Below are 18,639 nucleotides of genomic sequence, written 5' to 3'. Positions count from 1 at the left end.
GTGCGTGACAAGCGGCGCCATAGATCCACTTCAGAGTGACTCATATCCTCAGAGCTCTGCTGCCCTACATCTGAGTATGCGTGCACACACCCACATAAACACACACACACAAGCACACACACTCAACAGATACTCAACAATGCTGTGTGAGAGATAGAATAATGACGATAAAAGAGTGTTTTCAGTGTGTGTTTCGATGTGTTTCATGATGAAGAACATGTGCATGTGTGAGGTGAGTTCATATGAATCAGCCTGTTTGTCTACATCGTTGACAGTACGAAAAACTAATAATTGGCTGTTGAAAATTCTGCACTTTTACACGTCTGTGACGCTTTTTCCCTTGATGTCTGTGCAAACCAAGGCTCTGGGGATGCCTTTGCATATCATGTGATTAAATGAGGACATGTGACATGCAGACAGTGTGATTTCCCTGCTCACACCTTTTGTGAAGGTACTTGCTGTATAAAATTGTCGGCTTTCAAAGGACTTGTGTTGACAGGGAGTGTAGTGTTATTGGTAAGAACAGGAAGGTGTTGCCTGTGGAGCTGTGATTAAGTTAGATCGGAGGAGGAGGAGGAAAGTAGGTCATTGGGCCAGCAGGTCAGTGAAGCACGGATGACATCACAGTTATACAACCTCTGCTCTCCCGCTTACACAACGCTCACTCTGCGCTGCAGCTACTGCTGCAACTGCTGCTGATACACCGGTGTCAACTTTTTCCTTCCTCCTCTCATTTGGCTCTCCTTTCACTCATTTATTTTTTTTAATTTTCTGGCATCCGGTGTTTAGCCTTTTTCTGTCCTGGTGTGTGTTCCAGTTAGTTGGGCAGAAAAGCTCTCTGCTTCTGTTTCTCCATAGGTACGAAGTGTTAAGATAAAGCTCTTTACTACAGCCCTCCACTCCCTTTATAATGTCACCGCAAAGTGCAGTTGGCCGCTTGTGTTGACAAACAGTAATCTTAGATAAGACTCCCAGTCTCTCTGAGTCACATGCAGGGAGCAGTAAAATAACACTGCATAGCTGAAAGTCAGTGGACCATGATAAAACCTACTCCTCCTCTTAGTGTCATTTTTCCCCATGCGTGTCTTAACACGGAGGTGTAAATACTCACAGTGTGGACTTCCTGTCCTCGTTTTATGAACGCCACAGTAAGTTAAATTAAGCCTCAACATTAATTGTCTTTTTTAAAATAAAGATAGTATAAGCACTGACTGGGGTTTCCGTCACAACTTGATCGTTGGTCAGTTGTTAATAGATTTAAACATGTATTCGTATCAAATCCTCAAGTCTGTCCCTGGGTATTTTATCTATTATCTTATCTTTTAGTTTATTATCTTAATGTCAGCAAAAAAGCATCTTTTGAAAACATATTTTGTTGCTTCTAAAACTGGAGCAGTAGTCTTACACTACCATACACCAGAAGACTTTGAAAAGACTTAAAAGACTTAAGTCTGACACCCTCTCACATCCAGAGACAGTGTGATTTTTTTTTTTCTCTTTTAGTCACAGACTGTACTGTTTTGCAAGACTACAATTAGATTCCTTTTGAGATTATTTCCCATCCTGTTTTTTGGTGGAACATATTATGCCAAACTCCCTTTAAGGAAGATGACACATGTCTGCAAAAACGCACAACTGTAGAAACACAAGATAAAAGGAGTCATATGTACTTTATATTTTGGATTTTGTCACCTCAGCTCACTACCAGCCTCTGTTGGTTCACTGCACTATGTCAGTGGGAGGGACCGTGGGAATGAGAGGCAAGCTGTTTCACAAATAAAGATTGCTCACTAAAATAAATGCTGGTTGGTGGATCAGATGCACGCAGAATTAAACACCGACTCTTAGTCACTCTTCAGCTCCACCTACCCGGAGTCCCCTACATGTTTGCTGTCTACCTGGTTTGCTGCTTCCTGTTTGGTGCTGGAGAGAGTGCAGCTATTGGTTGTTCACAATGAGTCATTGAGCTTAAGTTTTTGCATGAGACAAGACTACAAACTGAAGATAGTATTAAACATGTTCTGATTCAAGCCACCTTGGACTGACTTTTAGATCACAGGAGCATTCGCCAGCTGAGGTAAAACTCATGATTTATTTTGACATTTGAAATTTGTCTTCAACATTGAAATCGCTTAAAAAGTTTTAGGTGGAATTGGACTTACCTTGAACCCGAATGTTAGCTTATATGACTTAAGTATAGATCCTTAAAATGGGAAAAACTACTATAACATTGTAGCTGAAACATTTGTATGGTCATAGGAAATGTTGTGTATCACGATACATGGAAGAGAAACACTGAAGGGATTTTCTCACCAACACAAATAGGCCATTATGGTGTGAAAACCTCCCACGCAGGTTCTGACGGTAATTGGTTCATGAAATAAACGGGTCAAATATTTAGGCTAGAGACCCAGTGGGCCTGCTCATTTTAATCTGACAATCTATTGTAGGCCTACCTGCGTAAGGAGAATAGTAGTCAGACGATAGGAAGAATACGTCAGCTGTGATGTGCTGAATCTATGACTGAAGATGTTTTTTTAATGGCTACTATAAATCAAGATAGGTGCTTATATTTGCCACATCAGCTTTCAGGGTATCAAACATGAGGCAATGATTTACCTCTGAAAGCATTTTGTTCTCTTACAGTATATGTTGCAATGAAACCCATAGTGTCCGACACTGACTACTGACAGGTGAGGTGGGTGATGGTGATGGCCAGTGGGAAAGTTCTGCTGTATTGCCAGGGCTGGGTATCATTAATCAAAACCTTTAAGGTATTGACTAGGGTTGCAAATTTGACGCACTTTCCTTAATTGATCATTGGTAACATTAAAGATAAATTTATCGATTAATCATGACTTTAAAAACATATAAGCTTTGCTTATACCAAACAATACCAAGCATGCAACAGCATAGTTACTCATGATTAATAGATCCTTGATTAATCGTTATCATCCCTAGTATTGACCAAAATAATCCAATCCGAAGTTGTATTGAAACACCTCTAGTCAAACGATACCTGCATTCGACCTTTTTTTGTACTCTTTATATGGTTGTGCTTGCAGCCAATCACTACAAGCATTCTCAGATTTAATGCTATGTGATGGTCCACTACTGCAGCAGCAACAGCCCATACATTCCATGGTATGGTGATGTCCAGCGCAGTATATTTGACGGAGTTGACAAGTTGCCACCAAAACATTGAAAGTACGGTCATACTACACACCTGTGGCATCTGGTGGAATTTCACACAACTAAAGGCTTCCATTCACATGATGGGTATTGAATGAAGTTGAACAAAAGTACTCCGTTAGTATCTGTATAACTTTAAAGGGCCAGACGCATCAAACCGACTTGAGAGAACTAGCGGCGATGAAGGCCCTCTGCTGTGTTGCTTGACGTTGTCGTGCCTCATCCAAAAAGTTGCACATGAACACGCGACAAAGCCTACAGCCAACGGCCAACCAGCACATACGTTCTGCGTCTGCGTGAGAGGTAACAAAAGGGACACAGCATGACCATTTTGATGCTAGTTAGCACACAACACAATGTCAAAAGAACAAAACATATTTACTGTGTGCCAGTGCGCAATCACGAACCATTACAGAACGATTCTTTTGAAGAGCTCCTTACTCCGCTGTCGCTGATTCAACATGCTGAATTTGTCAAAAAATAAAAGCCAGCAGGGGCCGACAGGGGCTGATGATGGCCAACAGTGCTGGACACTTCACCATGACAAAGGCAACAGACGCTTACTGATGGTCCAACATTTACCGACAGTCAACGGTCACCTTGATGCATTAGGGCATTAGAGTACTGGTATTGGTACTGATATTATAATTTTTTAAACCATACCCAGTTCTGTTTACCACTCAACTTTACATTATAGTGCAGTATATACGTATGTGTGCATGAGACCTTTAATATGATCCCAGATTATTTCCTGGATATGAATAATCTGCACTTGTTAGGGATAATGGTATGGACGTGTCATTAGGGAGACATCAGGAAATGGCTGGTTGGTCCTTCACTCTTACATCAAGCTGTCAATTGCTGCCAACTGTTTTATGCTCTTAGTCCTGTATCATATCAAACTATTTTCAAGGCATATTATTACCTTATACTTTTCTTTTTTGGTGCTGTCGATTGTTCAAGATGGATAATTGGACAAAATGTTTTGGGGTGCAGCTCCAAAAACTCATCACATCACTTTGGGTTTAGCCCGGCTGTTAAAGCAAAGGTCCGTCACAGTGCATCTGGGGTTAGCCGGCCATCTGGACTCGTATGAGAGCGCACATGGGCATAAAAAATGTTCCATGCTGTCTCCCATACAAGACTGGCCAGACAGCTTTATATATGTGGCAGGGGTGTAATTAATCAAATCTCATGCGTCAGTCTCTTCTCCTCAGCCAGCGTCACACTGCTTCATTATGTCTTTCATATCCTGATCTGACAGACACACTGGCTGTGTTGGTGTTTCAATAATTACATGTGTCCCTCTAACCTCCCGTAGACTCAGATGTTGCTGCCATGTGCCACACTCACACCCGAAGCAGACGAAAAACTCAGCTCATTGAAGACCTCTTGTCGACTTTCTGCCCTCTGATCGAGGAAACATTCAGTGACTCTCCTCCAAGACTCTCAGAGCTCCACCACTATCATCACCACAGTGTGTCCAACCAGACCCTGCCTTCATCCAGCAGCATCTTCCTCATCGTCTCACAGGACTGGCTGTACTGTCAGTAAGGTAAGATTTAGTTTTTACCATCTAACTTAAATCTGTCCTCTGTTTTCAATCACTGGGAGGTGATGAAGCTGCAAGTTATTTTGTGTGGTCTTTTCCCTCAAAGGTTCATTTACAAATGTCTACCTCACGATTAAAAGACCCCTCTCAAACACTGCGACCCTGAACAGGATACAAAATGACCTCGAGCATTGACCGGTGAGTCAAACTTTTTGTATACCTGCATTTGGTTTGTTCTTCTGATTCTTTTCTATTAATCATGTCGTTTATAAGATGTCAGAAACACCTTTTTTTTCTCTCTGACCAACAACCCTAAATCCAAAATTCAACTGTAATGTTTTGTGTTGTATGATGATTTATTGTTTGTCACAGTTCCCTCGATTGATTTTCAATCAATCGACTAGTTGTTTTAACACTAGATTTAAGTCATGGGAAGAAAAAATGAACTTCAGGCCCTCATGTGCGGAACAGGAACAGATGCATTTGAATTAAGCATTTCGACTCTGCGATCACTATGACCACAAATGAGTGCCTGAAGTTCATATTTTCTCCCCATGTGCTGACCCTTTTCTTCAAGAGCACCTGAGTATCATATGATAAAAGCGGTCTTCGGGCATACTGCTATCTCGTTCTTCAAGGAGATTTAAGTCACTTGGGGGATAGAGTGTCTAAGTGCTGTGTGTTCAGTTTCAGTCGTCTGCTTTTACATCAGAACAAAAATGTAGGATTAGAAGGGGTCTTATCAAAATGTTCAGAAAATATTATCGGTGAACAAAAGTTAGAGGATCTTAAACTGCTGTTGTGTTTGCTCTGCAGGGATGACAGCAGTATCTTTGATGGGTTAATGGAAGAAGATGAAAAGGACAAAGCAAAACGGTACGATTCAGTGTTGTTTGAAACATCCACCATGATGTCACAATTGCAGGTTTTTTGGAGACTTGATTTTATATTTGTGTGATTATTAAAGCTACAGTTGGTAACATTTATAAAAGAATGACTTTTTTCATATGTGCTGAAACTGTCACAATATTCACACAGCATCAGATAAAACAAATAATCTTCCTCTTCCTTCTCTGTTGCCTTGTAACACTTCTAATGGCCTTGCTCCATGTGAATGAAAACAACCAATCAGAGCGGAGGATTCTCTAAAGTGGCTGTCAGCCATTCACTTCAATCACTGCTTGTGAACTGCAGGCAAATGTGTTGTTTTCAGGAACATATTTTGGTGAATTGTTTGGGTGTGAACTGGCCGCCATATTGGATAAAGTTAAAAAGAGTACTGAGCATCGTCAACCAGCGGGACCAGCTTTCTCATCTTACAGCAAAACGTTTCTGAAAACATTTAAGATGAGAAAAAGGCAAAGCAGTAACAGAATCTTGGTTTATATTTGATCAGTGCTGCCTAGTTTGGCAGTTTAACTGCTGTTGACAGAGGGATTGACATGATTGACAGCTGTGTTAGAGACTCCTCAGCGCTGACGGGTGTTGCTGTCATGCTACAGTCTGATTCTAGCGATTGCCGTTAAAGGCAAACTTTCTGTCTCATGTACGTCTTTCAGAATATAGTGACAGTTTCAGCAAATATTGCACAACGTTATTTTCATAAAAGCAACCAACTGTATCTTCAAAGCTTCACATTCAAAGGTACTCCTGCCTAACCCTACCATTGTAAAGCATCAGGTACGACTACATCACAGGGTTATTATGGTCAGCAAAATCTAAGACTGAATCTAGCAGCGAGAAAATAAATCTAACTGTTTTTTGTTTGAGAAATTAAATTAAAAATGACAATAATTAGAAAATACTACAATAAACAATGCAGTAAGAACTAAAACAAAATTGCATTTTGTATAGAAATCTGCTTTGTTTTCATTTTGTCCCTCCATTTGCACTATGGGTTTCACACCACTTCGTCATGTTGTGTGTGACGACTTGATGACACAGTTAACACACCAGTTCCAGACGCTGGCGATACAGCGGCCACCATAAAACCCCAAAGAAGAAGAAGTAGTTTGATATGCAACTGTAATGGAAACCTAGTAACCAAACCTTACGTTTTACTAACATATGTAACCTCATGATATATTCTGATCAACATGAGCTCATATTTCTGTAAGCTGCAACAGTAATGAAACAATTGTCCCTTTAATAACGAAATCCTGTCTATTGCAGATGCTAGAGTGAACTTCCCCTCGTCTTTTACTGGCCTCCACTCAAACCCTTAAATTAAATCATGACATGTCTTATCTCACAGGGGGCCACAAACCCTTATGAGAAGTAGTCCTCTTTCAAAATGTCTTGATCAGCTATGTCATTATGATAAGACAAAGCCTGATTCACTCATCTGATGTAAGGGGATTTCCAGCAAAGGATAAATGGGATTAGGTGTTGACCAGTTTAAGAAACAAAGGCTTATTCATTAATCTGTAACTGTAGTAAAGACACTGATGATTTTTCTCCAGAGGGTACAGACGCTGTCGCTCTGTGTAGGACTTGATCCTCCTGTATGCAGAGAAAAGACAAGTTTGTCTGATATTCTTATTTTTATTCAGACTTTGTTCAGGTTTCCACCACGCAAACAAGATTATCTGAAAATGACCATAGTTACAGGGAGAAAGCAGCAAAGTCAGACAGCTGCACAATATCAAGACCTCCTCAAACAACAGACCTTACGTCAGTGCTGTCCACAGTAGAATACTGCGTCTTTTTAGAAAACCCAGTCAAAGCAGTCAGCTTTTGGATTCTGATGTGCATCTATCGGTGCTGTTATGGTACAGATGCTTGGAGTGGCCACAAAGACTAAAACTAGTCAATTCCTCAAAATATAAATACTTACACACTCTTTAAACAAACTTAAACTAAAATCAAAAACCAACATGGAGGACTAAATATAAAGTTCTTGTAGATATGATTTATTCTCCTAGAATTAATGCAGTCGTAGTTTTTTTGAGCTCTTTCAATAATCCAGCATTGCTGATGTAGCTGTAACCTAAACCTACTGTATGTAATTGTGTCTGAACCCACAGTGTGTCCCGTAACAAGTCTGAGAAGAAACGCAGAGACCAGTTCAATGTCCTCATCAAGGAGCTGGGCACCATGTTGCCGGGCAACACCCGGAAGATGGACAAGTCCACTATTTTGCAAAAGAGCATCGACTTTCTGCACAAACACAAAGGTGAGAAACACTCCTGACAGCCAGAGATCAGTTTGAGTCAGACAGCTGTGGGTTACACTCCTCAACTGAACACTTTGTTGCCGTGTTTTATATTTCCTTCACCAGAAATCGCTGCTCAGTCAGAGTCAACCGAGATCAGACAAGACTGGAAGCCTCCTTTTCTTAGTAATGAAGAGTTCACTCAGCTGATGTTGGAGGTGAGCTAACAGCTCTGCGTATGAGGGAGTGCAGTAGTCTTAATATGTCTTTGTTTTTTGACTATGAGAGAATTAAGAGCATTTTTTATCTCTGTCAGGCATTAGATGGATTTTTTCTTGCAATTATGACTGATGGGAATATAATCTACGCTTCTGAGAGTGTGACATCCCTACTAGAACACTTACCTGTAAGTATATAATGTCACTTAATAAAAATGTAGTCAATATTTCAAGTCTGTAACAAAGCCCACATGTCAACAGTGACATCTGTTTGATGCAGTGTTTCATGTTGAGTGTTTAAAGCAACAGATGTTAAAGATATTTTCTGTGTTTCAGTCTGATCTTGTGGATCAGAACCTGTTGAACTTCCTGCCCATGGGGGAGCATTCAGATGTGTACAAGGCTCTGTCCTCTCATATCATGGAAGGAGAAACACTGACGCCTGAATATCTGAAAAGTAAGCAGAACTTCTGAGTTGCATCTTGGCATTAGGGCTGTCGTGGTGAACTAGTTTCCCCTGTGGTGATTAAGGAGGGCTCAACAGTGCGATATTTGGTGTTATTGCTGTTTTTGCAAATTACCTCATTTATCTTGATTTTAGTGCTTTCTAAATGAGCTTTATCGTGAGGCTATTATTAGGTATATTGATGCTTTTTGAATGACAAAGACGACACAGATTTAAAACAAATGAAATACATCAGTGTTCAATGTTAAATCAATGTTAAATGCAGAACACAGAAGGGTTATGGGGCGCAAAAGGGCACAGCATTTTTACAGCTGATATGCTTTGGTTACGTTTGGCTTGTATGATGTAGAATATCTGCGACAGTAAAAATGTCAGCACAAGGAAGAGTATCTACATGCTCTGGATGAAGGGGAAGGCTGAAGCACGTAGGGAGAGAGAATGGACCCATCGGTATGTGTAGGCACAGCACACAGAATTATAAAAGTACCAAGATAACAAACGCCAAGATGGCTCCTACTCATATCCATGGAGTTGCTTGTTTGGCACATCTGCCAAAAGAAGTTTCTAGCTCTTGGGTTTACTTTCACAGTGTAGGCATAGTATATACACAGTAGTGTTTCTCCTGCTGGCCCTGCATGTGAGTTCCCACTGGACTCATAGACGTTACGTTGTGATGATGTCACAGATTTTGAAACCATTTTTCCTCAGCTCTCAAAAGCTTTCCAAATATAAAACCACCATGGATCAAAAGACTCATAATTTACCTGTTTGAGGTGTCCTATCATGAGTTTTACAGACATCTCCGTTATATCGGTGTCCTACGGGGAAAATGCTTTTTGGCCCGCAGGGGATTTTTTTTTTTTTGCTGCAATAGTGCAACTGGCCACCAGGAAAAATTGGCTGCAAGGCTAAGCAGCATTCCTGGGGTCCCGGTTCAGCGATGTGACGGTTGGTCTTTATCAGGGAAACACAATATTGGATTTTTTGCCAATATCCGATATGCTGATATGGATCAACTCATTTGACCGATAAACAATATCGATAGATATACTTTTCCCATCATGAAGTCTCTTCTGTAGTGGAATTAACATTATATTATGCATAGATACTCTTGTCGTGACGGCCCACCAGCACATGGAGACATGAAATGCTGGGCGACTCTGATAGTTCATTTTAAAGCCAATATCAGCCGATACTGATGACGTGCCAATATTATCGTGCATCCCTAGTATTTCTGGTATTTGTCCTGCCCCTCCTCTGCTTGACGGCCAGGCGAAATGTGACAGTGATGATCAGCCACAGCGTTTTACTAAAAGTTAAATACTTTTCAACTCACTGCTACTGGAAAAAAATGGCAAACGTGCAGCACTCAGTGTAGAATAGACACTCAGCACCTTGTCACGCTGTTGGCATTGGTAACGTAGTGAAATGTGTTGTACCCATGAAAATTGCTTTTTCTTTATTTCTCATGCAGATTACTGTCTAATTAACATTTTTATACCTGTTACATTAAAATTAAACGATAAAACAAACAGCTACACTATTTACTAAATCCTACTGAGTGCTTCAGAATACAGAACAGCTGATTCAAACAGCCATTACGTGACCGGGCATTATCAATCCATAGGTGCTTTCCTCCTGCGTATTTGTTTTCTGTCTCCATCACTAGCAGCGATGACTGTTTCTCATTGTTTGGGTAGACTTCACAAGGCAGCCTGGGGAGCACCAAGATTTGCTGCTGCATCTTATTGGGTTGCTTTTGGCAGTTTGTCATAAGCCTCGAGGAGACTTATGTTTTTCCCATCATCATTTTAATGTGCACGCAGCATCATCCTCAGGGAGCCAGAGGGAGGGAGACAGGTTATCTCGAGGCAAAGTATCATGGTGGGAGTCGAGTAAAACAAAATAGAATATTCTGGTTTTATATTTTTTCTATATGTTGTCATGTATTAAAAGGTGCAAATGAACACAGTTAGCAGACTGCTTAATTACTATAAATACATTTTTACAACAAGTGCAAATTCTTTCTTCAGTTTCTTCCTTTTTAACACAGCTCTTTTTTCCACAGCAAAAAATCAGTTAGAGTTCTGTTGCCACATGCTCCGAGGGACGATTGACCCCAAAGAGCCCCCTGTGTACGAATATGTCAAGTTCATTGGAAACTTCAAGTCCCTGAATAATGGTGAGTTACACTGCATTAACTGTCTGAGCCTTGAGTTGAGTTTTCCTGGCTCCGAAGTCTAACTCCTCTGTTGTTTTACTCGTCACCAGTGCCTAACTGTACCCGAAACGGTTTTGAGGGAGTGATCCAGCGGTCGCTTCACTCCACCTTTGAAGACAGAGTGTGTCTCATAGCAACCGTGAGGCTCGCCAAACCGCAGTTTATCAAGGTAAGAATCATTCGCTGTTCTTCCACTTCTCACTTCTTATCCGGTTGACACACATTTGGTTTCATGCTTCAGGGTCTGGAAAAAGGTAGTTTTAATTAGGACAGGGCTGAACAGTAACGCTTGCCCAGTCACCGCAGGCAAACACATTTGGGTTCCTGTCAACAATTATGTGCTCTCCCGTGTTGCCTCTGTTGGCAACCACTTTTCCTTTGCTTGAAATTGCTTATTCTCCATTTGTCTCTTCCCCACTGTGTAAAATTTTACTTCCAGCTGAGTAAAAGCGCTACTGTTGATTTTACTGTTACTGTTACTGTTGGAAATTGAGTTTGGACTAAATTCAAACAATCAGCATCACAAAATAATACACAGAGTGGTTGTGCTGAAACTGAGACAGCAGAATCTGAATAAAAGACAAGCATAAATGCCAATTAAACTTCTGAGACAAAGTAGTGTGAGACAAACAGGAACTGGCAGTTATATATAACGCTAAAATCTGCCTCTTAAGATTCACCTTGTTTCCTGCATGTTCAGCTCCACATGGGCTCAGATATTTTAGTATTTAGTACATGTATTTTTTAAGATAACTGGAGATAACGTCTGAATACATTCTACATTTTCACCCTGTCCCTCACAGGAGATGTGCACTGTCGAGGAGCCGAATGAGGAATTCACCTCCAGACATAGTTTAGAGTGGAAATTTCTCTTCTTGGACCACAGGTACAGTTTTTTTCATTTTTTATACAGTGTCTTTGTTCAGATGTGTGTTTTTCATTGTGCAATTATGTTTGTGTTGTGTTTTTTGTTGTTTACCAATGGATCATTTATTAAAGCTGTAGATGGCAACTATTTTAGTGTACTGTTAGGCTGTAAATTGAGAGAGTGCTTCGTTTTGGCTCAACTGTCACCAGCATGGCAGCCAGGTCACAAACTTTCTCATTTTATAGCTAAACACTCACTAAAATATGTTTTTAAGAACATTTGAGGTGAGAAAAAAGCAATGCAGAAACAGAATCTTGATTCTTATTTGATCAGCGCTGCCTAGTTTGACCACAGTTCACAAACAGTGATTGACAGCTGCGTTACTGAGCGTTCACACCAGAAGCTTCCAAAGAGGCAAAGTCTGTCGCGGACGTCCAAGAAGCACGACTTTGGTCGCTCTAGTCGCTCATGACATGAATCATTAAACGTTCGATCGTGCTCTTCAATTTAAAGGAGCTGTAAAGCAGACTACTGGCTTGAAAGCAGCGTAGTTGCTGCTTGCTGTTGTCCAGTCAAAAAGCTCATAGTTGGCCAACAGAAAGTTATGTTCGGTCAATGAAAACAGAAAACGTATGTCATCCCATTCAAACCAAGCAAGGAAGACTTGCATGCTACGTTGCAACATTAGCCTGCAATTCTCTCCTCTATTACACACTTTAACACTCACCAGACCAACCAACTTCCTGCGCAACACGGCCCCAAGCCTCATTCTTTTTATTTTGGTCTCTGTAACCGAACAGCGACACATTATAAAAGGACTGAGTGGGCGTGAACGCAAGTAATCAACTTCTCGATATCCATTGTCGGAACAAGTGTGCTGTAGGAACCAAAGTTACAAGGCTTGTTCTCTGGGACCTGCTTCATCGAAGCACGTCAGCATTCCAATTGGCTGTTGCTGAACCACATCAGAGCTCATTACCATAAAGTTAAATGAGTTTTAACCCCCCTCCGGACCCACTCTGGTCGCCCAAGTCGCCCAAGTCGCCCAAGTTGCTGGGCTCTCATTGAAAATTAATGACTTCCACCATTTTGGAAGCTCTGGTCGCTTTTGGTGTGGACATACAGTTAGAGACTCCTCAGCTCTGATTGGTTGATTTCATTCACATGTGGCAGATTCTTGCAAAGCCATTAGAAGCACTATGAGGAGGAACATGGTTTTTCCTATCTGTCTCATGTTCTTCTGTGTGAACATAGCGACAGTTTCAGCAAATATAACAAAGGGTTATGGGTGTAAAAGTTACCAACTGTAGCTTTAAGGGTGCTTTTACAACCGCCCTGTTTGGTTCCAATTCAAACTGTGGTGCCGTGGTTTGATTTCTGTCCACTGGACTCGAGCTACACAGACCCACCACAGGACTCTGAAAGACTACATGTGTGACATTAGCAGGAATTGCAAAGCTAATATTAACTGCATCTGCTGATTTTAAAATGTCACAGAAGTCATCTCCCAGTCTTATGAGTGATGTGTAGCCTCTGTGTTGAGCTTGTGTTCTACGTATTAGTCGAGCAATTCCCCAGTAAAAAGGCACGTTGGTCCTTTTTGTATGTGTTAGTCACTAGTTATGATATATGAGATCCAGTTGCAGTTTTAACTAATAATAATCATTATCAGTTATTAATTTGTGAGCACTTTGTGACTTCAGAGAAGATAAATAAACATGTAAAGAGCAGTAAAGTGCAGCATAACCTGCTGTCTGTCAGGCAGATGGCATCACCAAAACTTCCCACTGTCAGTCTGTACAACTTCCTGTTTACTCCTCTTGGTTTGTTGTAATAAACCAGTGTGGACATGAAGCGGATCAGGGCTTAAAGTAACAATATATGTTATTTGTTTCTCAGTCTCTACCAAATTATCTAACTACAGGTGTGAAAGCAACCTAACTCTGTCGCACCAACAACAGCAACTTGTCAAGACAAACAGGATGGTTGGTAGAAACTTCTTAAAACTTCACATGTCCCATCGGGAATCACAGCTTCAACGTCTGACAGTCTGATTGTTGAGCTTGACTGGTAAATATAGTTTTGCTGCTGCAGAAGCGGTGAAAAGGTCGTCTAGATTAATTAAAGCTTCATTTGTGAAGTATTTTCCCATGATACCATGAGTGCTGTTATGAAACTCTGCTGTTGTCATGGAAGATCCCAAAGCTGATGAGTCTGAAATGCTATTTATGTCAATATTAAAAAGAAATTATATACATAAATAAATAATTATGCCTACAAATGAAATAACTATGGCTGTGAAATAAATTCTGAAATAAATAAATAAGGCAATAAATCTATAACTAAATGTACAGATAAATATGTAACTAAGTCAATACAGTATATAAAATGAATAAGTTTTTCATGAAGGTAAAATGAGCTGGGGAATAAATGTGGCAACTTGTTTTCAGTTGTTTTATTGTTTGTAACTGTGTTGTTTGTGCTGCTGCCTGTCTTGGCCAGGACACTCTTAAATAAGAGATTTTTAATTTCCATAAGTCTTTTACCGCCAGTTACATAAAGTAAAATTAAAAATTAGGAAATAAATGTCCACCGGAAAAAGTAATCCTTTGACAAATGTTCTTTTTTAAAAATAAAGAACAATTTGTTTATTCATTGAACTATATTGACTCATCTATTTATTTCAGGGTTTATCTCATAGCCGTATTTATTCAATTAATATTGACTCTTAACGCTGTGAGCCCTTTGAGAAAAACCACAGTATGATGACTTATGGTAGAAGGTGTGTGGAGGTCTGTTAATGACTCATCTCAATAGTATGTTCTTTGTTTGTCCAGAGCTCCACCCATCATAGGTTACCTCCCGTTTGAGGTCCTGGGTACATCAGGATATGACTACTACCACGTCGATGACCTGGAAACACTGGCCAAATGCCACGAACACTGTGAGTACTGCTTTGTCAGACATCATTCAAGTGACTTCATCTACAATCCTCGGCTTCTTCATCAGTCCGCTCCCTCTCCTTGTGTGTCTGCAGTAATGCAGTACGGCAAAGGAAAGTCCTGCTACTACAGATTCCTCACCAAAGGGCAGCAGTGGATTTGGCTTCAGACCCACTACTACATCACCTACCACCAGTGGAACTCCAGACCAGAGTTTATTGTCTGCACACACACTGTTGTAAGGTACATGAAAGATTTGCCCAGAGATATTCACATTGTTAGAGAAGAGTTTCAAGTCATCTTTGTCCTGCATCCGTCACTGAAATCACAATATTATATACTCACAGTCAAGTCAACTTTACTTATATAGCACTTGAAACACAAACAGAGTTGATCGTAAGTGCTCTTACAGCAACATAGAGAAAAGCAAAGCAAGAGAAAGAGGAGAAACAGAAGACACTTTGTAGACAAACATCAGAATCTTAAAATGTATTCTGTAGCTAACACACAGCCAGTGTAGGGAGGCAAGAATGGGGGTAATGTGCTCCGTCTTTTTTGACCCTGTTAAAACTCTTGCTGCTGCATTTTTGACCAGTTGAAGACGGGATAAACAAGACTGAGTAACACACTGAGTTTGGAGATAGTGTGCAGCTGCATGATACTTAATTTTACTACTTGATTGATTTGGTAATTCCATACCAATACCAACAAACCAAGGACCTCCCTGTTCATTTTATGGAATTTCCTGAAAAAACTCATGGAAAAACTTTTATTAAAATTCATACTTCTTTAGTTATGTTTTTTTGTTTTGTTTTTAATTTGGCCCTTTGCACTAAAGTCCATCATGTATTTGCATTCTAAGCTTCATTAATTGCTTATTTTTCATTAGATTGGGTTAAAATTTATACAGGACATCCAAGAAATCTAAAGAATAATTTGAAACTGCATATTTTACAGTAATCAATTTTTTTTTTTTTTGTTAAAGTCTCCACTAGTTTTCACTTTATAGCGACCAAATTTAGAATCTGTGCAAAATGACTCTAGTTCTATCACATCGTTATTTGATCCTGCATGGAAAATTGAATGCCACAGATCTCGCCAAATAAAGCTTCAGAGTTGAAATAAACAAACAAACAAAAAATCCTTTTAGTTTATTTTGACTGTATACTTTCCCCAGATTGATTATTTTAATTGAAATAATAATGATAATTTGTATTTTTTATGAAAAAGTCTTGATATTCCTTTCAGATATATATATTTTTTTAAAAAAATCTGCAAAACATTTAGCAACAACTATTTACATGAATACATGCTTGCTATAACTAGGGTCTCTTGATATTCACTACAAATTTTAACCCAATACAGTGAAAAATCAGCAGTTGGTGAGGTTTAGATAAATCACACAAAGAGCTGCAAAAATGAGCAAACATAGCTCTGTGGGCCAAACATGAAAAAATCACAACTAAAAAAATTTTTGGAGTAGAGCTGTATGATTTTGCAAAATCCCACAAATTTAATAGAAGTTTTTACAAGAAAATTGAATTGAATTGAATTTTTTTTTATTAATTTATTTTTTTGAGAATTTAACTGGGTAAAGTTTTAAATACTTGGTGACTTATCGTGGATTATCCGTATATAAGAAGTTTATTCACTGTCGTTGCTCTACAGTTACGCTGAAGTACGAGCAGAGCAGCGCAGAGAGCTCGGAATTGAAGAATCACAACCTGAGATCACAGCAGACAAGGTGAGACGTCTGTTTGACAGTTGTTAGGCTTTTTAAAATTAATTGTAGGATGATGGATCAGTAATCTGTGATTATACTTTATATGGAGACCCAAAGCTGACCATCTCCCCACCTCACAGCAGTCCCAGGATTCAGGCTCTGAGTCCCAGCTCAACACTTCCAGCCTGAAGGAGGCTCTGGAGCGCTTCAACCACAGCCGGACGCCCTCAGCCTCGTCTCGCAGCTCACGCAAATCCTCGCACACCGCTGTGTCTGACCCAGCCTGTAAGTACCCTCAATGATCTCTATGACTGTTACATCTAAGGCAGTCTTCTCTTTTTTTAACCAGAGCCTCATGTTTATATTTCCCTCTCAGCATCACAGATGAAGCTTCAGGGAGACAGGAGTACACCAGGTCGCCAGTCTGTCTCTGCTGTGGAGATGACATCACAACGAAGATCATCTATCAGCAGTCAGGTTGGTGAAGAGACGAGAACAGAGGAAAGAGATTCACAGCGCTTTACTCTGAACTGTTCTTCATCCTTTGTTGTTGTCTGGTGCTAATACTGTTTCTGTCTTAATTCTATCAGCAGTCAATGAGCTCCCAAAATACAGGACAGAACATGGCACCATCCATAGTGTCACAACAACAACAACAGCAACAACAACAACAACCGCAGTCTCAACAACAGCAACAAGTTCAGACTAGCAGCCAAGTAAGACATTTATCTTATTTAATTTATATCTAATATTAGGAGCCAGACAGCTTTTCATGCGCCATAAATCTCTCTGTCAGTGACGCCTAATTGGATTCTTTCTTAAATATAATATAAATATAATTTATGGTGTGTTATGGTTAAAATTGTGTCTTGAGCTCCTCTGGTAAATAGGGAGGCGCATTAAAAGGAGGTGAACAATTAATTACCAATTCTGCTTCTCAGTTCAGACTCTAGAACAGTCAATGTAAAACACAAAATAAGATTACTACAATGAAAACCCAAAAAGTATGTTAAAATATACTAGAAATGAAGCATAAAAACACAAAAATTGGCAACTACACATGATTGCAAAGACCAGCTAAGATACAACTTGACACTAGCATGTAGCAGATTGTGTACAAAAATCCTGCAACAGTGTTTTGAAACAGCCAAGAGGAAGCAAGCTGTGCAACTTTAAGTCCTTCTGCAGAAGATTCCACATATAAGGAGCTGCAGACATAAATGCTCGCTTGCCAAACTCTGTATGTACCCTCGGTACAGACAATACAGACATTGTCTGTGAACAGAGAGCAGAGCCATTTTCAATTTTTTGCTTAACTTTCACACATCAATATGCCGGAAGTAGGCCAAGAATAGCTTTGTAAACAAGAGAATGCCAATGAAATGTCTATCAAATTTTAAAGACAGCCAGCTAACTCGAGCGTACAGGACACAATGATGAGTTAGTGGCTCACAGTTGGTAATAAATCTCATTGCACCATGGTACACAGAGTCCAGAACATGCAAACACTGGGTGGGTGCACTCCTATATAGCACATCCCCATAAACAGTCAAGAATGTGGCAGAGACCAGTCTCTTTTCTCGTTTCTTTTTCTAAAATAAAAACCCAGTTTCAGCTTCAGCTTTTTCACGAGTACTATGCACGTCTGTGCGTGTATCGCTGAAGCCCCTAGGAAGTGCGGTGTCAAGTGCAGGTTCTTGAGATCCGGATGTATTTATTAGTAGTGCATTACAAACACTGTGCAGTGTTTTGAGAGGGGACCCCTACCACCGAATGGCTTGCTTTCAGGGATGTAACTGTTAACCACTCTTGGAATGCTTTTGTTCTTGGAAATAGCCTGGTCCCAAATAGGTAGCTGATAGTAAATGATGTGTGTACTCAAACGCAAATATGTCATGGCAGGTGTGTTGCTCATGACGCAAGGAAGAGCCCTGTTGAGTATGAAGCTGTTTGGGTTAGTTGTCTGGAGAAAGGCCAAGCAGTCGACCTGTTCCAGGCACATTTTGAACGGGCACTGCACTAGTCATCATTAAGAAGGACTGGTGCTAAAAATATAAAATTCATAAGTACATTTCTATTGCTCTGGAACTAGCTCATAGTTGCAACTTAAATGTAAAACATAAAAATGAATAAATACTGTGAAGAACTCCCTCTGTCTCCGCTGACCGCGGCTGTCTCGCAGCACGCTCCTGTTCATTGTGTGCTCTGTATAACCTGCCTGTATGTGCGGTGCAGGCTGGATACAGCCAGGTATGAGGAGGAAGCGTCAGAGGGCTGCCATTCTTGTTATTCTATCTCATCGA

The 18,639-nt window shown here is 40.2% G+C and overlaps 1 protein-coding gene across 3 annotated transcripts in view; it reads left to right on the top strand.

Annotated features, from left to right (window-relative positions):
* Positions 1–18,639, top strand: part of clocka (clock circadian regulator a) — a 43,979-nt gene that overhangs the window by 19,614 nt on the left and 5,726 nt on the right. For 2 of the 3 annotated variants that reach the window (XM_049587640.1, XM_049587641.1), the window contains exons 3-18: positions 4,514–4,747; positions 4,851–4,942; positions 5,561–5,620; positions 7,771–7,919; positions 8,025–8,116; positions 8,215–8,304; positions 8,453–8,573; positions 10,651–10,764; positions 10,854–10,972; positions 11,607–11,689; positions 14,509–14,615; positions 14,709–14,856; positions 16,282–16,357; positions 16,477–16,621; positions 16,713–16,813; positions 16,927–17,052. In XM_049587640.1, the coding sequence (XP_049443597.1) occupies positions 4,923–4,942; positions 5,561–5,620; positions 7,771–7,919; positions 8,025–8,116; positions 8,215–8,304; positions 8,453–8,573; positions 10,651–10,764; positions 10,854–10,972; positions 11,607–11,689; positions 14,509–14,615; positions 14,709–14,856; positions 16,282–16,357; positions 16,477–16,621; positions 16,713–16,813; positions 16,927–17,052 (1,551 nt within the window). In that variant the 5' untranslated portion in view covers positions 4,514–4,747; positions 4,851–4,922. The remainder of the gene's footprint in view (positions 1–4,513; positions 4,748–4,850; positions 4,943–5,560; positions 5,621–7,770; positions 7,920–8,024; positions 8,117–8,214; positions 8,305–8,452; positions 8,574–10,650; positions 10,765–10,853; positions 10,973–11,606; positions 11,690–14,508; positions 14,616–14,708; positions 14,857–16,281; positions 16,358–16,476; positions 16,622–16,712; positions 16,814–16,926; positions 17,053–18,639) is intronic. The other variant, XM_049587642.1, reaches the window with a different exon arrangement.

The sequence above is a fragment of the Epinephelus fuscoguttatus genome, linkage group LG10 (genome assembly GCF_011397635.1).
Source record: "Epinephelus fuscoguttatus linkage group LG10, E.fuscoguttatus.final_Chr_v1".
Lineage (NCBI taxonomy): Eukaryota > Metazoa > Chordata > Actinopteri > Perciformes > Serranidae > Epinephelus > Epinephelus fuscoguttatus.
This window is presented reverse-complemented; position numbering and strand designations above follow the sequence as displayed.